General features: G+C 33.2%; 2 protein-coding genes and 1 long non-coding RNA gene across 4 annotated transcripts; 2 read left to right on the forward strand and 1 right to left on the reverse strand.

Moving 5' to 3' along the window:
- Positions 1-442: 442 nt before the first annotated feature.
- On the forward strand, positions 443-1784 carry LOC129309919 (uncharacterized). Its single transcript, XR_008592974.1, has 2 exons — positions 443-1263; positions 1440-1784. It is a non-coding gene; the product is annotated as an uncharacterized LOC129309919 (long non-coding RNA).
- A 4784-nt stretch (positions 1785-6568) lies between these two features.
- Positions 6569-14709, forward strand: LOC129309594 (novel plant SNARE 12). Its single transcript, XM_054951219.1, has 10 exons — positions 6569-6845; positions 8396-8488; positions 9256-9349; positions 11472-11509; positions 12504-12601; positions 13044-13123; positions 13195-13251; positions 13349-13441; positions 13545-13619; positions 14192-14709. The coding sequence occupies exons 1-10, from the start codon at positions 6769-6771 to the stop codon at positions 14294-14296; spliced, it is 810 nt and encodes a 269-aa protein (XP_054807194.1). The 5' UTR covers positions 6569-6768; the 3' UTR covers positions 14297-14709.
- Positions 14710-15897: 1188 nt separating this feature from the next.
- Positions 15898-21368, reverse strand: LOC129310138 (probable sugar phosphate/phosphate translocator At3g17430). Of its 2 annotated transcripts, XR_008593023.1 has the most exons (11): positions 21107-21368; positions 20651-20982; positions 20454-20561; positions 19217-19248; positions 19061-19111; positions 18375-18436; positions 18028-18289; positions 17285-17550; positions 17119-17213; positions 16626-16743; positions 16250-16386 (listed from the first exon to the last, which is right to left on the reverse strand). XR_008593023.1 is itself a non-coding variant. In XM_054952005.1 (10 exons), exons 2-10 carry the CDS (start codon positions 20732-20734, stop codon positions 16198-16200), a joined length of 1149 nt encoding a protein of 382 aa, XP_054807980.1. In that variant the 5' UTR covers positions 20735-20982; positions 21107-21363; the 3' UTR covers positions 15898-16197. The 2 variants fall into 2 exon arrangements, 1 of the variants encoding a protein (XP_054807980.1); XM_054952005.1 differs by lacking the exon at positions 16626-16743 and having other exon boundaries at positions 15898-16386; positions 21107-21363.
- Between the last annotated feature and the right edge of the window lie 882 nt (positions 21369-22250).

Consider the following 22250-nt stretch of genomic DNA (forward strand, 5'->3'; position numbering starts at 1 on the left):
TCAAATTACAAGGAAATTTTACACTTTGGTGTCTTTGCCTCTACGGATATTTTACGCTTTGGTACTTTGAAAATCTTTTAGGTAAGTTAACTTCCACACGATTTATGTTTAGATATTTTTTTAAAAAAGCTCGTCAGTGAAGCTTAAAAGTATTGGAAAAGTCAATTTTAAAAAATGTAAGTGGGAGTTGCTTTTACGGTTTTAAAAGCCAGTTCAGCAAATGTATTTCTGCCTTTTATTTTTGCTCCTTATTTTTATTTAAAATTAAATGATAAATTTATCTTGAAAATTTTTTACTAAATGCACTCAATATCTTAAACTTTTTGTTAGAATAATATTATTTTTTAATTTAAAAAATGATGCAATCTCATATTACTGTTAATTCGTTTGTCCGTCGATCGTTGCTTTGAGTGGGATTCACGTGGACCAAGACTTCAATGCCTAAAGAATCTCATCATCTACATCATCCTTCACCACTTTGAAAAGACTCTCCCACTTCACACATTTATGGCTTCCTCTCACCCTTCCATCCTCTAGCGCCCTCATGGTCCACGATCATGGTCGTCGTCTCCAAGCCAACCCAATCTCCCTCGCTTAGATGGGTTTCACTTGTTTTGCTCTCAACCTTCAAGGTCATGGAGGATCTTAAGGCCTTTGTTCCTAACATTGATATCATCGTCCAAGACTGCCTCTCCTTTAGATCCATTAAGCAGACCCCAACTTTTAGGGCTTGCTTCATTCCCTCTACATTAGTGGTGGCACGATATGCCTTCTCATTAATTTCTCTGACCTAAAAGGAATTTTCCTTTATCGTAAAGTTGAGTCTCTCTCTGACCCCCCCTCTTGATTGTTTTCCCTTTTTGCAATTTTGCCGATGCAAGAAACAGAGCTCTATGATTTGTCTAATGATGTCGCATCGCAATAACATGCAATCACGTTGCCAATTTAGCTCCGAATGCATTGCTTTGCTCCATGGAATCGCATTCAATCAAGTTCAGGTGATTTGGTTGAATTCATTCGAATCTACGTTTTTTTATGGATTATGACAAATTTAACAAAGTTAAGGAATTTTGGCAATTTTATTGACCTAGAATTGGCCACATCTAGCAATTTATTCGATTTAGATCCTTCCTCTCGTACAAGTCCGTGAAAGTAGATAGCGAAGGTGAGAGTGGGAAAAGGGTTGCACCCATCTGGTGCCACAGATTATGATTATGCGGGTGGTGCTTGTACTGAAGGCTCGTTCAAGAAGCTTAAATTCAGGTTTTGTAGTTCTGTAAATTCATTCTCAAAATAATTAATTTCATAGTTATGGTAGATACTGTTGCTGTTGTTGCTTTGGCGTTTTTGTTAATGAGGAGGATTCTTTTTTATCTTCATTTTCTTCTTTGCTTTAACTAATGTCGTTGATGATGTTAGCATCTTTGATGAATTTCAAGGTTGAGTTATCAAGTTCAAGACTTAAAACAAAAAAAAAAAAAAACAGAGGAACGTGAAGCTTGACAGAAGATGGAGTTGAGTTCAAGCATGGAGAAGACAAATTCCACTCATTGATATCCATAAATGCAAGATTGTTTTCACACGAGAGTCCAACTCAGCTTGTCACGCATGTGTCTAATGGTCAAAGTTATTGATTTAACAGTCAACAATGGTATGAGTTAACTGCAGGGTAGAATGGTACCCTTCTTAAAAAGTTGAAGAAAGATATTGTTTAAATAAAAAATTTAAAATATTAGGTGCTCTTATTAAATAAATTTCAGGATAAATTTATCCTTAATCCTTTATTTAATTCTAATGTAGTCTCTTTATTTTACCAATATTTTTATTTTTTTGCCTACCGCTTCATCTTTCAGTTAGAATTCAATTATAAAATAATGTGATATTTTCCTTAAAAAACGGGTGTTTTAATTATTCCTATATAATTAAATAAGAATCCAAGTCAGCCAGAGGCCTTCGGGCTCAAATAATTGATGAGCAGCAAAAATAGTTTCTATTGGATACTTTTGAGATATCAAAGAGTGCGAAAGAGTGATTTAGAATACATTATGTTAACCACCGAATCCAAAGTAGCATATTCAAAATATTGACATAAAGTAGATTTCAAATTTCATGTCAACTTGCGGAGGACTTAATGGAGATAATGATGACAATTGGCAAGCGAGGGGTGAGCTTAACAGTCAACGCGACCGGCAAAAATTATGCTAATAAATTGTACATCTTGTCCGGGTTCACAGAGTGCCTTTATTATTATATTATATAGCGATTAGATAATTAATTAGTTGATTTGTTTTTTGTTTGTGGCCTGAAAATTTAACATCGTTGGATGACGAATCACGTCGAAACACTTTCGAAGCATAAGCATGTCAGGTCAAAGAAAAAGACGAACGACGTGACATGGCGAGGGTCCGGCTCCGGCTTCCATAATCCATAATGCTATTTTTATAACATTACTCTCTTTATTTAAAAATTTAAAATTAAAAAATATAAAATATTTTTAATTTTTTAAGAAGTAATTATTATTTTTTTAAAAATACTTTTATCAATAATAATTTTATATTTATTATAAGATATTTAATAGAGATAAATAAAAAAAGATAAGATTAATTAAAAAATAAGTAACTATTTTATATGAAAATAAAATTTAATTAAAAATATTTTATACTTTTAAATGAAAGAAATAAATGTTTTCATGTAGGAGGTAATTTTATTCTAGACGGGAGGATATTAAAAGTTAATACCTTATGGGAATTTGAATTTAGTTTATTAGCTAATTTCATTTCATTAAATATAAAATAGAAAAAATTAATGTGCAGGTTCTTATTATTTTTCTTGATTTTAAATTGAGTTCCTGTTATTTATTTCGTTTTTATCAATGAAGGCCTTATTATTTGATAGGTTACTAAATATTTTAGTTTTTCAAGGTTAAAATTATTAATAAATCATTAATTTTTCTAAAAGAAAAATGATTTTAAAATTTATATAAATATTGATTTAACACTTATGGCCAAGAAAGAAAAAAATAAAACACGATCTAATGCAATGATTTTTATTTTTATTAAATTTTTTATAAAAATTTTATATGTATAAAAAATTATTTAGAAGACATGATTTAATTATATAATTTTTTTAGTTGTACAAATCATGTAATCAATTTTAACGTTTACAATCTTTTAATGAGAATATAAAAGTTTCAATTTTTTTTAAGTAAAAATTGAAGAATTTTAACCGGATTAACATATTTAGAGCCCATTTATTTTGCCCTATTTTTTTTTAAAATCCATTTCATGAGTTTTAGTTATGTTTATTTAAACCTTTAAAAATAATTAAAATTTGAAAAATATAAATAAAATTAATTATGTTTTTTTTAAATTTTTGAAAATAATTCATTTGTGTAAGAAACTATTTTGTGTAGCTTTTAAAAATAATTTAATACAAAAAAGAATATCCTGAAAAGGTGGGACATGCAAACATATCATGAAATTTAAAATAATTAAGTAATAAATTATATCTATAAAATAAAAATAAAAAAGATATAATAAAATTTAAAAATAACTAATTAATAATTATTTTTTATTATTGTAATCAAACATAAAATAATGTCTGCTTTTTATAAAAAAAATTTACTATCTAATTTTTTTAATCTTAAATAAATGGGCCTTCAATTGATTAAATTATAAGAACTTGATCTAAACAGATTAAATTACACAGACTTAATTTAAAGTTGAAAAAAATTAGAAGGGATTGCAAGTTAAATTTTTCTATGAAATATACAGAGTTGATGGCTTAATGGAAAATCCCATAATGGAACCTGCATCGTGGGTTGATTATTATTATTATTTTCTTTTTAACATGGCTATCCAATAGTTAGATTTAATTATTGTCAGGGTTACTCTTTCAAATGTATTTCTTGTATTCACACTAACTGAAACTCAATGATTTCATATTTAGAACTTGCTTGGAAAATGTTAAAAAGTACATTTAAATTATATCTAGAGCATACTTTTACCAAACTCAATAAATAATTGGATTTCTCAAATAAACTTTTATCATATGTCAAATAAACTCTCGTCATGTGTACTATAATGGAGGCCCCGTTGGCAGGTTGAAATGATTCGAGGTGGTGTGGGCCTCTTTTTCTTGAATCAAACTCGCTTTATGGGCTCCACCCCCCAACCCCCACTTCTTTGTCAAATATCTAAGATGAATGTATTGTATAGTATCCAAGCCCTTTTTGTTTTGGGTCAAAGAATCCAAACAACGTTAGTTTTCAAGTGGACAGATGGGGTTTTTGCTTCATGGGCTCGCCCCCCCCCCCAAAAAAAAACCACATAGATAAATAGGGAATTAGGAATTTAAATTAGGAAATTGGATAACACATTGGCAATAAATAATCAAATCGATGATTAAGCAAGCAATGGAATTCCTTCATTTAGTCAGGATGAGCTGATTGTGAGCTCTTCACATGAAGTCCAGTGCCAGTCATACTGTGTCTTCAAAAACACTGGTTTATCACTCATATTTTGTACGGGTTGTTATTTTTAAAAATATATTTTAAATGTTAAATAACAAAATCAATACATATTAAATATTTACAACAGCAAGAAATAACTACTTGATTTATCAATAATACGTGATAAGTCATCACAATAAACCCATGCTCACCAATCAAAATAAAATTGATTGGGATTATATACTTTAAAACAACATTTTTCACAATTGTTTCACACTTTTTACACATTGTGCGTGTGTTTTTCAAACTTGCCATTATATTTTGACATTGATGATATTGATTAATGATTGATATCTAAAATAAATATACTAATTTGATATGAGTAGCATAATGTCTCTTTTTTTATATTTTAAAAATATTATATTATATTATATTATATTATATATAAAGACTTGAGTCCACATAAACATTGAATGAATTATATTGTTTGTACTTTATGGAAAATGCAACTTTATGTAAGTTTCAATTTATGTGTTATTAGTTATTCATTATTATCATTAAGTCATCAAACTAGCGAGTCTAATTAAGCTCGTGGTGAGAATGAAAATTTGAATTGCAAACTTGTAAAAGTTTATGTTTATTAATAAATAGTCATTAAAAATACATAATTAAATAATTAAAATATAAATATAATTAAAATTTGATTTAAGTATATTTTAGATATAAATAATTGAAATTAAGTCTATATATATTAATATACTATTACAAAAAATATGAAAATTTAAAATAAGGCAATTTATTTTTTTTTTATTTCTTTTTCATTAATGTTAATTTTTGCTCTTTAAATTTTATTTTTCTTTGATCTGGGTCCTCACACTTCTCAGAACCAGTAGGGCCCATTTGGTTTTTACATTTGTCATTTAAAAAGTCCTTTCAAAATATAATTTAAATGTAAATATTGTTTAGTTTTATTTTCAAGAACTTTGAAAATGATCTTGACAAATATAAACAATAATCTTAGAAGTCTTTTTTTAAATGTAACTATAACTTACTTTTGTTTTTTCACGTTTTGGGAGTGGGTGCCTTTACCAAAAAAAAAAAAGAAGATATTTTTAACTACCCAATTTTTCCATAATCCCTCATGTGCACGGTTGCAATATTTACATTTATATTTTTATTATATTTATATTAACTCTAATATTTATGCTAGATATCAAAATGAGCATTATAAATTAAATAATTAATTATATTAATATTTAGTATTAATCTATATTAGATTATCATATATATTTTATTTAAATTATATTAATTTTTAATATTAATATATGCTGAACTATTTATTATATAAAATTTTTCATCATATCAAAGTTTATATTTTTTATCATTTAACACATCAAATTTTATATTATTTAAAATTTTATCACATTTTTTAATCATTTTAATATACTATATTTGTATAATAAAAATTATAATCATCGTAAATTAATATCTTTTATGATAATTGTACATTTAAAAGCACATTTTATTACCATAATTAAATAACTTTTAATTTATTAAATTAAATTTTAAAAAAATGTATTTAAACACAACTTTTATTATAACAATTGACTTTCATTACACTGACTTTTGCTAAATGAACTTTTAACAAATAAATTTTTGATAACCTGAACTAAACATATATATAATATATACTTAGTTTATTCAACTTAATAAAAAGTCAACAAGCTCAACGAGTTTAATTGAATTTACATCTAGCCTGAGTTTATAAATAAACTAACATAATTTTATAAATTAAAAATATAAAAATAGTAAATATGGACATTAATTTATAAGTCTAATTGAACTTATATTTAGTTTAATTTTACAAGTTATTTGTCATAATTTTATAAATTAAAAAATATAAAAATAATAAGCTCATAAAATTAATATGAGAATTTAACAATAATCATCATCATCAATATGTTGAATCATTGATAAATGATAACCTGATTTGTGGCACATTGGCACATACTCTGGCATTATAACATAAATTAGTTATTGGCGAAAAGAAAAAACAAATTAATTTACCAACCGGGACAGGATACAGCTGTTTTTTTCTTCTCTCTACCTCTCTTCCTTGTTCCCCCTTTTCCCATGATTCCACGTTACTCAACCCAAGATCTCCTGTGCAATCTCGATTCTCCACTCTGCCTTCATTTTCCCTCTCGAAAATCAATGGTCGTCCATCCTTGGCAATCTGTCACCAAATCGACGAGTTAGGGTTTCTGTTGGGTTCAGTTTTTGTGGGGACTTCAGGGGACACTACATCTCCGTCAGCCATGGCCACCAACTTGCAGATGAGCCCTCAGTTGGAGCAGATCCATGGTGAAATTCGCGACCACTTCCGAGCCCTCGCGTATGTATTTCAATAAATTCACTCTTTCTTCTCATATTTGATCGCGGAGTCCGCTTATATTTCTGTGCCACGTTACTGATTTTCTCCTAGTCTTCATATAATGTAAGGTGGTATCCCTTGTGGTGAATGCTTCTTAGATATCAACGTTATTGTCACATATATGGTTATAATTGGTCTCGATGTGATGAATGCTTAAACAGGGGCACTTGCCGTTGAAATACCCGATAAATATTTTGTGCCTCTATCAGTTCTGGTATTATGCTAACATCTTATTAAGTTCATCTTTTTAATCCCCAAGCATCTTCCGACTTAGTGTATAGCAGTATTTTGGCCACGAAACTAGTCGCAGTTCGAAAATTTAGGTGCTTTTCATTTCTAAAGCCAAGTAATTAGCCAGTTTCCCACCAACTGCAATGGAAGTGCCTTATTATGCCCACAAATTTTGATATGCCTTATTTTTATTCATTGTGGTAATGGCATGGGATAATAGGAGTAATTGATATGCCTACTTCTGGAGATTTTGGATATCACTAGTAGAAGAGACTAAAGTACAACAGCTCTGACCACTAGTTGCTTGTTACTTATTAGCTTGCTACACTTTAAAGCCTAACTTCTGATCTCGATTTTTGTTGGGTAAAATTCAAACCTGAAGGATCATCTGTCTTAGATGTTAGCATTTATAACCTTTTTTGTCCCCTCAAAGGAAGCTTTTTCATTAAGGATTTGACCAGTTGTCAGATCCAATTTTTTTTGGACAAAAAGCCTACTGTAATCTATTTGAGTAAATATTGATGGAATTATGTACTAAATAATTTTTGTGACGTCATATTTTTGGGTTCAAGGTCAAAATTCCAAGGAGTTTGTGTTTAGATAGCACATAAATTTGCTTTTATGAGCTATTTGCTGATGAAAAATGCATGCAACCATGCAATGGATCTCGTAGCTGCTTGCTTCTTGCTAGTTTAGGTGTGTTACAACTGGCCCCCCCCCCCCCCAAAAAAAAAACCCAAAAAAAAAAAGTTCATGTTGGGATACTTGCTGGAATATTTTCCTACTTGTGACCTTGCTCACACCACTACTTTCAACTTATTAGTCACTTCTTTTTCCCCATGTTCTCTGCCAGCTGCCCGGTCATTTAAATTGACTCAAGACTTGAAATACATTCTTACCCTTTTTTGTACTTTTTCGTCATTAGACTTGTATAAATGATTAAGTTGGATTAGACCTAGAGCATTGTAATAGTAACAGAGATAAATCTCTTGTATTAATTTCCACAAGTCCCTGAATCTAATTTTTTTAGTGCATTTTTGCACCTTTCATGTGTACAATGTTACACTTATTATTTTGGTATGACCTTTTTTTTTTTTAAATATACTTCGCTTTTATTTTGCTTATGATATTTTCATCTTTACCGGTTGTTGTTTTCATGATTAACATGTTTTTAATGCCCATCCTCTAGGAATTAGTAGATACACTTCTTGAATGTAAGCAAATTTATTGAATCATATATTTGCTATTTGCGTTTAACACTCTGACCTTTTGGGGACCAGAAATGGCTTCCAGAAGCTTGATAAGATTAAAGATTCCAATAGACAAAGTAAACAGCTGGAAGAACTCACAGCGAAAATGAGGGAATGCAAAAGGTAAGCCACGCATTTACTAATTTTGATGTCTCTTGTTTGCTACTTGAGCTCAAGCTGAATAAGGAAAATTCAGATTTTACATGACATGAGCTTCTTTCGAAGCCCTCCTAGGCTTGTATCGTGTAAATTATTTGTTTGTTACTTATTAACTATGATAATGTAATAGTTTTTCTTATTATATTAACATATATCTTGTGGTAAAATTCCTGTTGTTTTGGTTGATGGCGATGCAGCCACTGCACAGCCTCTCTATTGAGAGAAATTCTTATATATCCTTGAGTTTTGCCTACTTCTATTCTCTAATAAAAAACAGAGTCACATCAAATGGAGCTTTTATTTCTCTCCATACTTTTGTAATTTCTTTCATCAGCTGATTACCCATATTTCTCTCCATGAATATATTCCATTAATTGCTAAAGGGTCCCATAGTTTATATGTTGCAAAATTATTTCTGGAAAAATGGAGTGTAATTGGGCTTCATGGAGAGTGACTTGGTGTATTTTATAGTATAAATGATGTGACACTCTTGGAGGATATCAGAATTTCTCCATGTAGAAACATTTTATTTGATTCAGTGATACCTTACATCACGCTGTGGAGTTTGTGCTTTCCAGACTTCTGAGTGAGGCAGAAGTGGTTTACTATTCTACATGTGCCAGTGGCAAAGCGAATAAAATTCTTTGTGGTTCAGACATATTTTGCAGTATCCTTTGGCATGCATACTGTGATTCACTAAACATGAAGCCTTATGTTGTAATTTGGTCCAGGTTGATAAAAGAGTTTGATCGTGAAATTAAAGATGAAGAGGGCAGAAATCCTCCAGAAGTGAACAGGCAACTAAATGATGAAAAGCAATCAATGGTCAATACTGAGCTTTCTTTTTTATTTTCATTCTGTTTTGCTTATGCCAGGAATCTACCCCTGCAAACATTGGGAAGCATGCAAGATTTTCCATGAATTGTGCATAGACCATCAAGTTCATTTTCTTTTCAACTTTTGACATTCTAAGAAAATTGTGGTTCACTGGGTCTCAGGCTTTTTTTTTAGTAACTATTTTCAAGGGGAAAAATATCAAATATATTGCAGAATTCATGGGCACATAAGTTTTTATGGAACCAAAATTGTGAGATTTTTTTTTAAGTTTTATAATGCATGGGCAATGCAGAACTGCAGAGGACACTCTGATTTTTTTTTTTTTTGTTAGGTCTAATAACCATTCTTGTATGTTTTATAAGGTTTTTATGCCTGATTTTGCAGAATCATATGGAGTTTGTCGGATTGAATTTGGAAAATAAAAGTGATTTAGAACATAAATATTCTGTTTGATTTTTTGTTAGTATAAGACTTTCCCCTTAGGGATTTCTTAATGTATAAAGCTGTTATTATTCATAAATGTGCTCCTCTATTGGATATTTAACTCTTGAAAATGTTGGATAAGTTAGAGATGTTTTCTTTGATCAATGTTTTTTTTTTTCCTTGGAAAAAAATGGATCATGGAATGTAGGGTAGCACTTATAGTTGCTAAAGGTGAGTGAGTTCTGACTGAATGTATCATTGTATCCTTATATACCAATAAAACTAGAATGTATATGATGTCTTATGCTGAACAATTAATTGTAAGATGTTTGGTATAAGGACATCATCACCTTTCTCTTGCTTGGTCCTCTGTACACTCTGTTTGGTTCAGGGGTAGGGGTGGGGAGAAAAAATAATTATGTTATGGACAACTATGTCCTTATCAAATTTCCTCCTATCTTTTATAACTAGTTAATAAAATATATATGTGAAGTTTAAAAAAATACATGAAAACATAATGTGAGCTAAATAATAATCGCAATATATATGTCAAGTCATCAAGGTAGATTAAGATAAATAAATGAGAGAAACAAATCAAAAGACACAATGAAATTGCTGGCAGGGAAGTATATCCAGTATCCTTGAAAATATTCCAATTCTCAGGACCCATTCATTTCCATTTAGCGAGGTTAACTTCCTACATAAACCAAGAGACTATGTCAATGTTAACTTCCTACATAAACAAGCAATGATTAGCATTATAGCAAGTCAAAATGTCAGGTAGGAAAGGGAACAATCGTTTGGAGGAATTGGATTTTTTTAATGTTAAAATGACTAAGCAGTGAATTGCTGGGATTCAAAATGTAAGCAGAGTGGAGAATGAGCATTTGAGCAATGTAGGCAAGTTCAGAGCTTTCAAGTCCGTGCCCCTACCTTTCAACTACTATCTACAACAAAGCTGAAGACAAGGAGGGCTTATTCGAATTCAGATATTCCATCAACATAGAAATATGTGGGCTGCGACAGCAACAAGGGTTGCAACATGGGTGGCGACAGGGATGACAGACACTGTGCAGGTCATAGTTGGGGATGGCGTGAGAGAAAAATAGGCTCAGGATGATCGAAAATGAAGTTAGGTTTTATTTGGAGAGGGGTATTTTTGGATTATCAAAATGTGACGTGGGTAAATTAATCAAATACAACAAAATTATATCCCTCCCCTCCATAGGCCCCCATTTTGGAGGGGAGGGGAGGGGAGGGGAGGGAAAATGTTAAGAAAATTTTCCCTCCCTTCCCTTTCATTCTAACTACCCTAACAAGGGGAGGGGACCAAAATCCGTCCTCTTGCCCTGAACCAAACTTGGGGGCAGTCCCAGTGTGACCTGTCTTAGAACTTTAGCAGTGACTAAATTCCAAAACTATAGTGATAGCTAGTCTGTCTTGGTTATTTATATATTTCTACTATTTCTATTTATCAGTTGTTTGGTTTTTGAAAAGACTGCCACTCAAAATCTTTCAGTCTTTTGTTACTTTTTATTTGAAAAAGCATGCCTATTTCTGCCTTGTGACTTATGGAAATGATTTTGATGTAATTGGCATTAGGTCCGGTGATTCTTGATATATTTTTGTATGCATATGCTTGCACACTAACAGCCTAGTCATTTTTTTTCTTTCATTTTTCTTGCAGATCAAGGAGCTAAACTCTTATGTGGGTTTGAGAAAAACGTAAGTTTACCATCTCGGACACAAATACTGAATAAAATTTATTCTTATGAATGTATTTGAACAACTCCCATGTTTAATACTGATCTTTCATGTTAGAATTCTTTGCTGTCAAAATCATAGTATTTCTATACTAGTATACGTGGTTTTGTAAGATTTTGGTCTCTTTCATACTCTATATCATATATCATATATCAACAAATTTAAACAACTAAGATAACTGTCAAGATAAATATTCAAATGACTTAGTTGCTTTGAAAGTTTTAAATGCCATCTTTTTCTATTTTTAAAATAGGAAAATTAAGTATTTTGGATGATCTAGAGGGATAACTGTGTTACATAAAGGAATAGTGAGTATCTTATATGGCGAGATTGCAGGGTAGTTATGAAGAAGGTTAGCAGTGGTTGATGAGGGGGTTGTCAAAATAATGTTTAGTTATTAGATGTGTAGTCTTTATGTAAATAAAGCCGGGAATCCTAAGGGACTATACATCAATATAGATACAAAGATAACTGAATGACTAGTAATAGGTAGTGGGTAATTATTTGATGATTCATGGTGCCTCCATTGTCTAGTTAAATGAATAGGGGGTAGTTAGTTATTTGAAAATTTGCGACTTTTTAGTATCCCATTTTCTTTAAAATAAAAATGAAGCTGGATGATAAATTCCGTTGCCTCATCTATAAAATAATGTGCATGTTTCTAGATTTGTGCATTTCGTCAATTTGAAAAATAAAATGTTCCTTCAATATCAAATTTTCCTAGTTGCACGCTGTCAAAATTACAACGAATTAGACATGGGACCCATGCATCGCACAAAGTATGAGTCATACTGTTCATAACTTACAAATAGGGTGGTATCGTCTGTGTGTTAATTTTGATTTTGCTTGGAGAATGAAGTTTACAGAATTAACTTAATGGTATAATCTGTTCCCAAAATTAAAATTGAAGAAAATGCGATTGAAGGATTTATGCTATTTTTTGGATTATTGACAGGTACATGAATACCATTGGTAATAAGAAGCTTGAACTCTTTGACATGGGAGCTGGATCTAGTGAACCTACAGCTGAAGAAAATGTTCAAATGGCATCAAGTAAGATGTTACCCTTAATGTTAATGCAATTGTGTCTCTGCTTCCAAACTGTGTGCTATGCTATATGTTCTGGTTAATTTTGACGATCTTGTGGGAGCAACAGTTTGGTTTTGGTTGGCAACTGAAATTTTATGAAGGCTTGTTTGAGGGAAATTAAGTTTAAAGGTCATACATCTGATTTGACAAAAATCACAGCAGATACTGAAGAGATAATGGCAGTATGGTGCTATATAATTTGGAACTCATTTCACTGTAGGTCTGTGTGTTTGGTGTTGTTACTTGTACCCCTCAAGCATTGACATATCAGGCACTAATTTTTTCTTTTTTCTTTTTAGGCATCCTCCTTGGGGTTCTTAATTGAGGCTTCTCTGCATGTTTTATGCTTGCGTGGCAATTGGTATAAATATATCTTGTTACAATCTTTGGTTGGTTTGTCCTGTAGCTATGTCAAATCAAGAACTTGTTGATGCTGGGATGAAGAGAATGGATGAGACTGATCAGGCGATTGAACGATCCAAACAGGTGAGTCACTTTTTATTGATACGTCTCTGTTGCTCATATATACGTTGGTTCTGAACTCTGTTGAATTGTAGGTTGTACATCAAACGATTGAGGTGGGCACCCAAACTGCCTCTACCTTGAAGGGCCAAGTAAGTTTGATTTGCACTGAGTACTTTGATAAGAAAGAGTCTACATGATGGGTCGCATAATCTGACCCTATAATCCCCCTTCCCAAAATTATTGCAGACTGATCAAATGGGCCGCATTGTGAATGATCTGGATTCAATTCAGTTCTCTATTAAGAAGGCCTCCCAGCTCGTGAAAGAAATTGGTAGACAGGTTGCTTGATTCTTATTACTTCTATGCAATACATATTATGCGATGTAAAGGTTCCTTTATACTAGTTTCGTGATGCTTACGTGTTTTTCATGCTATTTACCAGGTGGCTACAGATAAGTGCATCATGCTATTTTTGTTCCTTATCGTCTGTGGTGTTATAGCCATTATTGTTGTGAAGGTATCTTTCTTTCATAAGTTTAGTTTAAGAAATCCTAGCCTGAAGTTCTCTTTTTCTCAAGTAAAGTAACCTGGATATATTTCTCAAATAATATATTATTTGGTGAAACTAGGATAAGATACTGTAAAAATTGGTTTGAAAAAAGTATTATTTACGAAACTTTCTAGGGATAAAACTTCTCTTGTACTTCTTGGTATATTTGCCAACTTTATTTTGGTCCTCCACAAATCGTTTCTTTCAATGTAGTCTCCGAAAATGTTTTCATTGTTGTTCATCTTTCCCATTTCCATCGAAAATTCAATGCCAACTGAACAGTGTGTTGAATTCTGTATGAGCAAGGGAAATAAGGGCAACTTTGTTGGCATTTTAATGATTGAGAGGCTAAATTGAAAGAAGTAATCTGTGACTGAATTGAAAATTTACCTATTTTGTCAGGGTCCACAATGAGTTTCATCTATAAACTATCTGTTCAATTAATCCCAAATTCAAACGCGTGAGATATGTTTGTGTATGTTGCCTTTCCTTGGATTTTCAATTATGCTTGTGTTTTAATTGGCACTGCTCTTTCTCAGATTGTGAATCCCAGCAACAAGAACATTAGGGACATCCCTGGGTTGGCGCCACCAGTTCCCTCTAGGAGGCTTTTGTACGCAAGGACTGGACAACATATTGATTAATTTTTATTTTGATGGGGCTTTCTCTGTCCTACCATGCTGACTCCTATTCTCAGTTTATTGGAAGACTGAGGATTGCTGTTTGGGGGATTTAGTTGTATCATTTGATTTTGTTTTTTTCCCTTGCCTGAGTTCTTGTCCTGTCTGTGATTTATTTGTAAATCACGCGAGAGCCCTTTTTGCTTTTCGATTGCCCGTGCTTCTTCATGTAACACGCCAAAAATGTTCAGGGCTTAGACAGAATGTTCCTCGCTGTACATGCCCTTTTCAAAGATGTACCCCCTCTCCTTTTTCTCCTCTCTCTCTCTCTCTCTCTCTCTCTCTCTCTCTCTGCGTTGATATCTGTAATTTATGGCTGTACTCGAATGCGTCCTCCGGTTCTGTGTTGCACATAAATTACTTGTGTTTTCAGTGTCTCCTCACTGTATCCTGTTTCTGTATATGTTTCCATGCCTTTTTTGAAGTAGGAAGATGCTTTCATTAAACCTTGAATGGGGATTCCACGCGCTGGTGGGTTCGGTAGGTTATTATTATTATTATTTTTTGCCCGACAGGCGTGAGCATAGTTGCTGGCTTAATCTTCTGTCTAAGGGCTTTATCCAATTATGAGGGTGCTCATTAGCTGATTGTATTGTAGCCTTGTAGATCAATCATATCATGAATTTTGGATGAGTTTGTCATTAGAGAAAGTACGAGAATGATACATCAAGTGAGCCGTTTTGAAGGGAGGATGGGAAATTCGGCGACATGGATGTCTTATTCTCGAATCAGTAATATTGGTGTAGGGTATTAATGTTTAGGTTTGGAAAGAGTGGAATAAATTGATGATGTAATATAATTACGTTGTCCTTCGTTAAATTTATTAAAATCTCATTCTAGCAACGACAATGCTATAAAAAATAATGTATAAATTATTTCCTATTATTAATTATCTAACTTGAACAAATTCTTAATAGAACGTATTTGAATCAAATAACATACTCTCTTTGATTTTTATTATAAAATATTTTTAATCATTTCATACATATTAAAATAAAAATTATATTATAAAAAAATAAAATTATATTTTATTTTTATTTTTAAATAATAATACGACTATATTAAATAACTTCATGTTAATCAAAAAGAAATAAAATTTAAAAAGTAATTTAATTATTATAAAATATCTTATATTTTTGGCTAAATATTACTTTTAAAAAATGTCTTATAAATAAGACAAGAGGAAATGCATTTTATCATGCCACAATTTCATATTATTAGAATAAAAATTCATAATTAGCAAATCTGCAGTTCTATTTTGGCTGTAAAGTATTCATATTGAGAACCTTCGGTCATTAATACCTCGGGGCAGGGCTTGGCTGACGAGGAAGCCAACCAAATATATAAAAGCAGGCCAGTCAATTTGCCATCACAAAATCAGAACACCGGAATATTTAACAAGGAGGGAAACTAAGCCCTTACACGACAGAAAATAAAAGATCTCATATTCTACTTGATCTTAAGGATTAAGGACAAGGGCTTGGACAAGTTGTCAAAATCAAGCAGGAATCAACATATCTATATCCATGTAAATCCCAGCCTTTAAAAGTCTAAGAAAAGGTGAATTACTGAGAAAAACGTTTGAATTACTGAGAAGAAACAAATGAAAAACTTGGCTGTCCAAGAGAGTCAGTTACAGTCAATCATAAATGGCTCAAAAACTTGAACCAGGCATTAATAATGATGCATCCACCGCAGGAAAGTAATTAGTAATTACAACGAACAAACATCTGGCTTTCCATTATAAAACCTACTTTTTCCTGAAAAAAATGAGAGGAAATGGGGGGTGCATTGCCTCCTCTTTTTTCTTTTGCTCTTTTCTTTCCTCTTTCTCAACTCAAAATGAATATCTGCATTTGGGCTTTTCATTTTCCAGATCCTAGGCTGTTTAGCTGCGTCCGACCAATATGAGATAGCCTAGAAGATTGAATAAGAGGTGCTTCTTCATCAACATTCATGTCAGATGCAGAACCAATACTTCCACTGCTTCCTGCATTGTCCACATTGTCATTTGGCAAATATATGTCAGACGACCTCTTCTCAAACTTCCAATCCTGCAACAGTCATTCTGAATCTGTCATTCCAAATATTGGGATTTATTTTCATCAAGAACACTTGCCAAATGAAAGGAAGAATCAATATACATTTTGTCCATGAAGAACATAAACATTTTCCTTTTCCAGAGTGGTGTCTTCAATAAACTAGCTAAGAGAAGTGGTTGAGAAGCCTAGCTAAGAGCTAACAGAGCTGTTACATACTGTATTGTGATTGAAATGGGGGAAAGTAAAAATACCAAAACACTGTTTTTGTTGGAAACACGCCATTTTGGTGCTTGTGTTAATCCACCAAGTCTTTAACAGCTAGGTCAGCTCTTGGTCAGGTCATATAACCATGTAATTAATTTTAACTTACTGTCCAAAAAAAAAAAAATTTATGTTATCCAATCCGGACTTGATGACTCTAAAGAAAAGTTACAATGTAGAAGGCTAACATGAGAAGGTCAAAAGATGAAGATTGAAACAAGAAAGGGTGCATCTATCAAGGACCAAAACATCAATTCACTCAAGAATTTAACGCCACGTGCTAGATCTGACGTAATTTCCTAAAATTCAAACATGCTCTGATAAAGTTCAGGAAAAAGAAGGAAGGAAGGAAAAGAAAAAAAAGAAAGAAAGAAAGAAAGAAAACATGCTGGGTATAGCTCTGGAAAAATATGTTTAACCAGGCCACAAAAGCCCTGACAAAGCATTTGCATAACTGGATACATGGATATGCAGGGTGCTGACCTTTGTGACTCGGTCTGGAAGACTTTCAGGTGCTGATTGAGAGGCACGAACATCCCTAACCTTAATGTAATTGTAAATGACGACACCACATAATGCTGCATGTAAAAAATATGTGAGGGGGGAGGGTGATCAAAATTAAGACGACATTGTTTCAAACAAATCTTACCAATTGCATAGCCAATTATATTCAACCCAGTTATTGTAGATTCAGGAAATATAACTGTTGAAAGGGCTATTAGTATCCAGTCTTTCAGCACACCAGCAACCCGAATGGTAACTGCTCCTGTTCGACCAATTACTAAGAATATGGAGAAATTTAACGCCAGAGCACATAAAGCATTGGAGAAGAAGATCCAAAAATTGAACTGAATCTGTGAAACTTCCATTCCAGGCTTCTCCAGTAAATACCAAGGCACAAAGAGGAACACAAAACTGCACTTGTCATGGTATGAAGTTAGCAGCTCATCTAGCAAGTGCCACACACACACACAAATGCACAAATTAAGAGTCTAACGTCTTTAAATGGATAATGGAATATGCACTTATGTCATCCATTAGGTTGCAAATGCATACAACAGGAAAAAGTTGACATCGGATAAAAATCTGATAACTAGAAGAAGCCATTATTATAAGCACATCTAGGCAGTACTCTCACATTTGAATCTCCAAGTGCAGCTACTTTGCCCACATATCAGGATTAAAACATAAAGTATGTATAGACAAATGGGGTGATATATATATATGAATGAATAGTTATTAGTCACTCGCCAAGTGAAGAGCATGGTTCACAAATCAATTGGATGCTTATCAATTACAACACTCAGGTCACATACGAAAAATATGCTGTACAGTGTACAGTCTCAAACTTGAACATCTAACAGAAGTCCAATTCAAATCACAGCACTATACCTGCATGGAGCTATGTAATATAAGCTTGTAATAGGATTTAACGTCAGGCCCTTCTTCTGAAGAAGGACTTGTGTTAAGACCAGCCTTAAAGCTTCTGCAAAGATGCCTGTGACCTGGTAAAGTGTACCAATTATATTGAAGTGAATTTCCCCGTAGGAGGAAATGACAACTCCAACACTGACCAGCACCATGTTCAAGAACACATCACACCTTGCTTTGTCAGTGCCGCACAAAACAGCCACAACAAACGTTGCCACAGGCACTGAAACAGAAAACTTAAAGAGTTTGATGACCATAGCTGAGGCCTGAGGAAGTAAGAGAAACATGCCAAATTCATTATAACATACTTAGAGCCTTGAGCATCTGGATGAAGGCCACAGAAATGTGCAAGTAAGCAGTGTTGCCAAACCTATATCAACCAAAAAAATATAGCTGCTGTAATTATATCTTCAAAATTAGTATTGAATGAGATGTAAACATGAAAACTGACTGCAAATAAAAAGAAAGAAAGAAACAATAGTGATCACTTCAAAATAATCTTCCAATCATACACATGAACTATCAAAATTTCTGGGAAGAATGGACATATCTAAACAAACAAACATGTAAATAATTTTCCAACAATTGATAGTGATGCAAACTAAACTGTAGATCACACATAATCAAATTCTGAAAGCTAAAGGAAAAGATTTGAAACAACCAACCAATAACCTATTTTGAGGCCCCCGATGATAACATTGCATTGATTGGATCCACTTGACAATAGATAACTATCAAAAGGAGCCACTAGCTTATTTCAAGGCACCTGAACATGATGCTGACCTTGCATATTCATTTCAATTTTGAGACTAAACTAACTCTCACTTCAACAATTTCCAACCAAGTTCAACACTCACAACCAAATAGAAAGATCAATACCTGTTGAACTTGAATCAAACACAGGTAGGAGAAACATGCATGAGTGACATGCACCATCAATCAATCTTAATGCTTATTATAAAAACGTTCAGTCCGCTAAAATTTCAGTGCTTACCAAAGACTTGATGCAAAGAAGGCACTGATTGGTACCACACTCGTTGCATATCTGCCACAAAGAAATAGCTGTTTTAGAGAGCAATAAGCAGCTAAACAATAGAATGAAAGCATAAGACAGCTTCAAAACAATGGCAAAAGAAAAATTCAAACTCACATTTCAAATGTCATTTTCACCGGGGACACAACCTGCATTTATGAGCATATGCACATTTAACATCACTCATTGAACAAGTCAAATAATCGGCCATGGAACTTTATAAAGCATGGGTGGCTGCTTGCGAAAGCTCACATACTGAAGATGTTAGATAAGCATAGCATATGGAACATTGACAACAAAGATACAGCAGCATGCCCAAGAAAAAGTAGAGCATTTACATAATGGATTCGGGAAAAACTACAGCAGAACAAGGAATTCAAGGATGAAACTGGAGGTACAAAAAGGTTTGGACTCAGTAGGAGCCGAAGAATCAATGACATCCTCCTCTATATCATAAATTTCATTTTCCTTGGTCACCGTAACTTGTAATGTACTTTAGGAAAGAATATAACAGCTGTATCAACTCGGGCAAACCCAATAACCAGAATTGTTGCTCATATAAGCTATCTGTTATCAAATTTGATCATATTCTTCGTGAGATAATGAACACTTGGATGGTTATCTAGTGGGTTAACGACCACAACTAAACTTTGGTAAGATCCCACAAACGGATACTAATATTTGAAAGTATATACTAAATTCCTAACTCTAATTACCCATGCTCACAATGAACTTGGTATTACACTTGCCTGCTGGAAATTTTATCTACATGTTTGCCATCTGATATTATCAAAAGCACGCCCTTATCCATTGTATTAGAGTAAACTATCCTTAGTTACCATTATTTGTAACTAAAAAGCGGAATGGAGTACAACACCGTATTTTTTACTTCCAGCAACTCTTGCATGCACTTAGTGATTTATATAAGCATCCTTAAACTGACATTAGCAAGGCTTAAACTCCCTACTACCTTCAGATTGGCAAAGGTGATGCAATCAAGACCAAACCCTCAATTCTAGCGAGGATCACAATAATCACGACTACGCGTATTTAAAAAACAACCCAAAAACTTTACCAAAATATTCTTCGCCTGTACCAGCATTGAAGATAATAGGCAATGAAAATGACAGGACAAAGTGATGAGACTGATTGATGGCAATATTTAAATCAAGCCACATCACAATCACTGATAACGATCAAACACCAATACAATTAACTGAAATGGGCTCGATCTAATCACTAGTAAAGCTCACGAAGTGCCAACCTGGCAAGATAGATAGATACATTGGGGACACAACACAGAAAAAAGCAGACATTGGAATGAATATGTCCAGAGTATAAACGGATGACGTACCTTAAAGACCCGGACGAGAAAAAATGCCACGAGCCCAGAAAAACCCATATGAATCATGGTGAGTGTTATGGGAAACGGAAAATTGAAGTATTTTGGAGAGAGGACCCACTGCAAACAGAAAAAGAAAATCCTTCATGCTTCTACACAAGCGTAGGAGAAGAAAGCCAATGAGAGACAAAAGACACCCGGATTGTTACCTTGTTGTACAATATGACTCCAGAGGAAAGCAATATGTAGATGAGAAGATAGAGATAAGTGAGGAAAAGCGTTTTATTCATCATTTTGCTTGTTTTGGGTTTCAAAGAATGACCCCCGGAAAAATATAGACTTCAGCGGGTCTATAACATCTGACACTCCAGTATAGCATACGAAGGCTGATATACTATACTCCAAGATAAGATATGCGATACTCCAAGATAAGAAGCACGATGAGGTCCTTCTTAAAACTCAGAAAGGTTCATCTTCCGGACCAAAGCCTCCGCCTTGGCAATTGCATCAAAGATTTAGGCATTTCCGGAAACAGCAATACCTGCCACAAACGAAAAGTGGATTCAAAAGAAACAAAAATTGATTTCGCAACAAAGCCAGGAAGAAGAAGTGAAAACCCAAGAAGGCAGATTCAGAGATAAGGGGTCAAAGCGGAGGGACAATACCCAGGGCAATGCAGAATGTGATCGGATCTAGGAAAGAGAGCAATAGTGAAGAGATCAAGGAGAAGTGAAGTTGGAGTCTGGAAAATGAAGGGCTTCAAGAAAAGGTCGAAGAGATCCCAAGAAAGGAGGGAAGGTTGGGGTGGGTGAGAATGAAGCAGAGTTCGTATTAGTTGAAAAATGGGCGTCTCTGAACACTGCGCAGGTGGAAGAGGAAGGTTACAAGTTTTGGAAGAAGCGATTAATGATGGCTTCTTCGGAACACGTGCATCTATAACAGTGAGGCAGAAGCGTAACGCAGATGAAAGAAATCTCAAATCCCTTCCTCCCACCTTTTGTTTTTTTTTTTTTTTGGGTTGGATTAATTTTATATAAAAAAAAGACAGGTTTTTTTTATAATTAAACGCAGTAAGAATGGATGCCAAGCCAGGGTGAAGAGAAAATAAATCTTCACGTATCCAAAAAAGAAAGAAAGAAAAATCTTTTCCCTTTCTTAACTCTTTATTTTATCCTCAATTTTTTTGTTTTTGTTTTTTTAATTTTATTTTTTTGTGTGAATCCACATGACGACATTGATGGGAGCCATATTAATCTAGACTAAGGTCCTTTCATATAAAAATTTTGCCGCTGGACTCAAATTCAAAAATTCAATTAAATTGATACAATTTTTGTTACATTTTATTAACAGGAAATGTTCTTCTTCTCCCCACACACTGGCCCCCAATTTTCTGGTACCTTAATGCATCAATTGTTAAATTTTCATTCAACGGACTTGGAAAAGGTTGCAGTAAATTACGGTCATTTTATTCATGTGTGCAAGATATTTTGGTTGGTGGCTGGAGTTTGTTTCAAGTGGTGGTCCCCCCCCCTTTTTTTAAGTTACCTCTAACATAACACTCCCAATAAGAGAGGGAGACTGACACAATAATGCACACAGATATGTCAACGTTAAGTTCGAACTTGAGACTCCTCTTAATGAGACTCTACTACTATAACAACTTCCCGTTGACATTGTTCGTAGTGTGAGAGAGTTTTCATGGGAAGTACGTTATGATACTTTCATATTTACCAAACCTTTTTTCAACCTTACTTTTATACCTCCCTTTTTACTTATACGTTCTTCAAAAAACACTTCTCTGAGCTCTAG

The sequence above is a fragment of the Prosopis cineraria genome, unplaced genomic scaffold, assembly GCF_029017545.1.
Source record: "Prosopis cineraria cultivar Desert tree isolate PC_DT_omini unplaced genomic scaffold, ASM2901754v1 PC4, whole genome shotgun sequence".
Taxonomy (NCBI): domain Eukaryota; kingdom Viridiplantae; phylum Streptophyta; class Magnoliopsida; order Fabales; family Fabaceae; genus Prosopis; species Prosopis cineraria.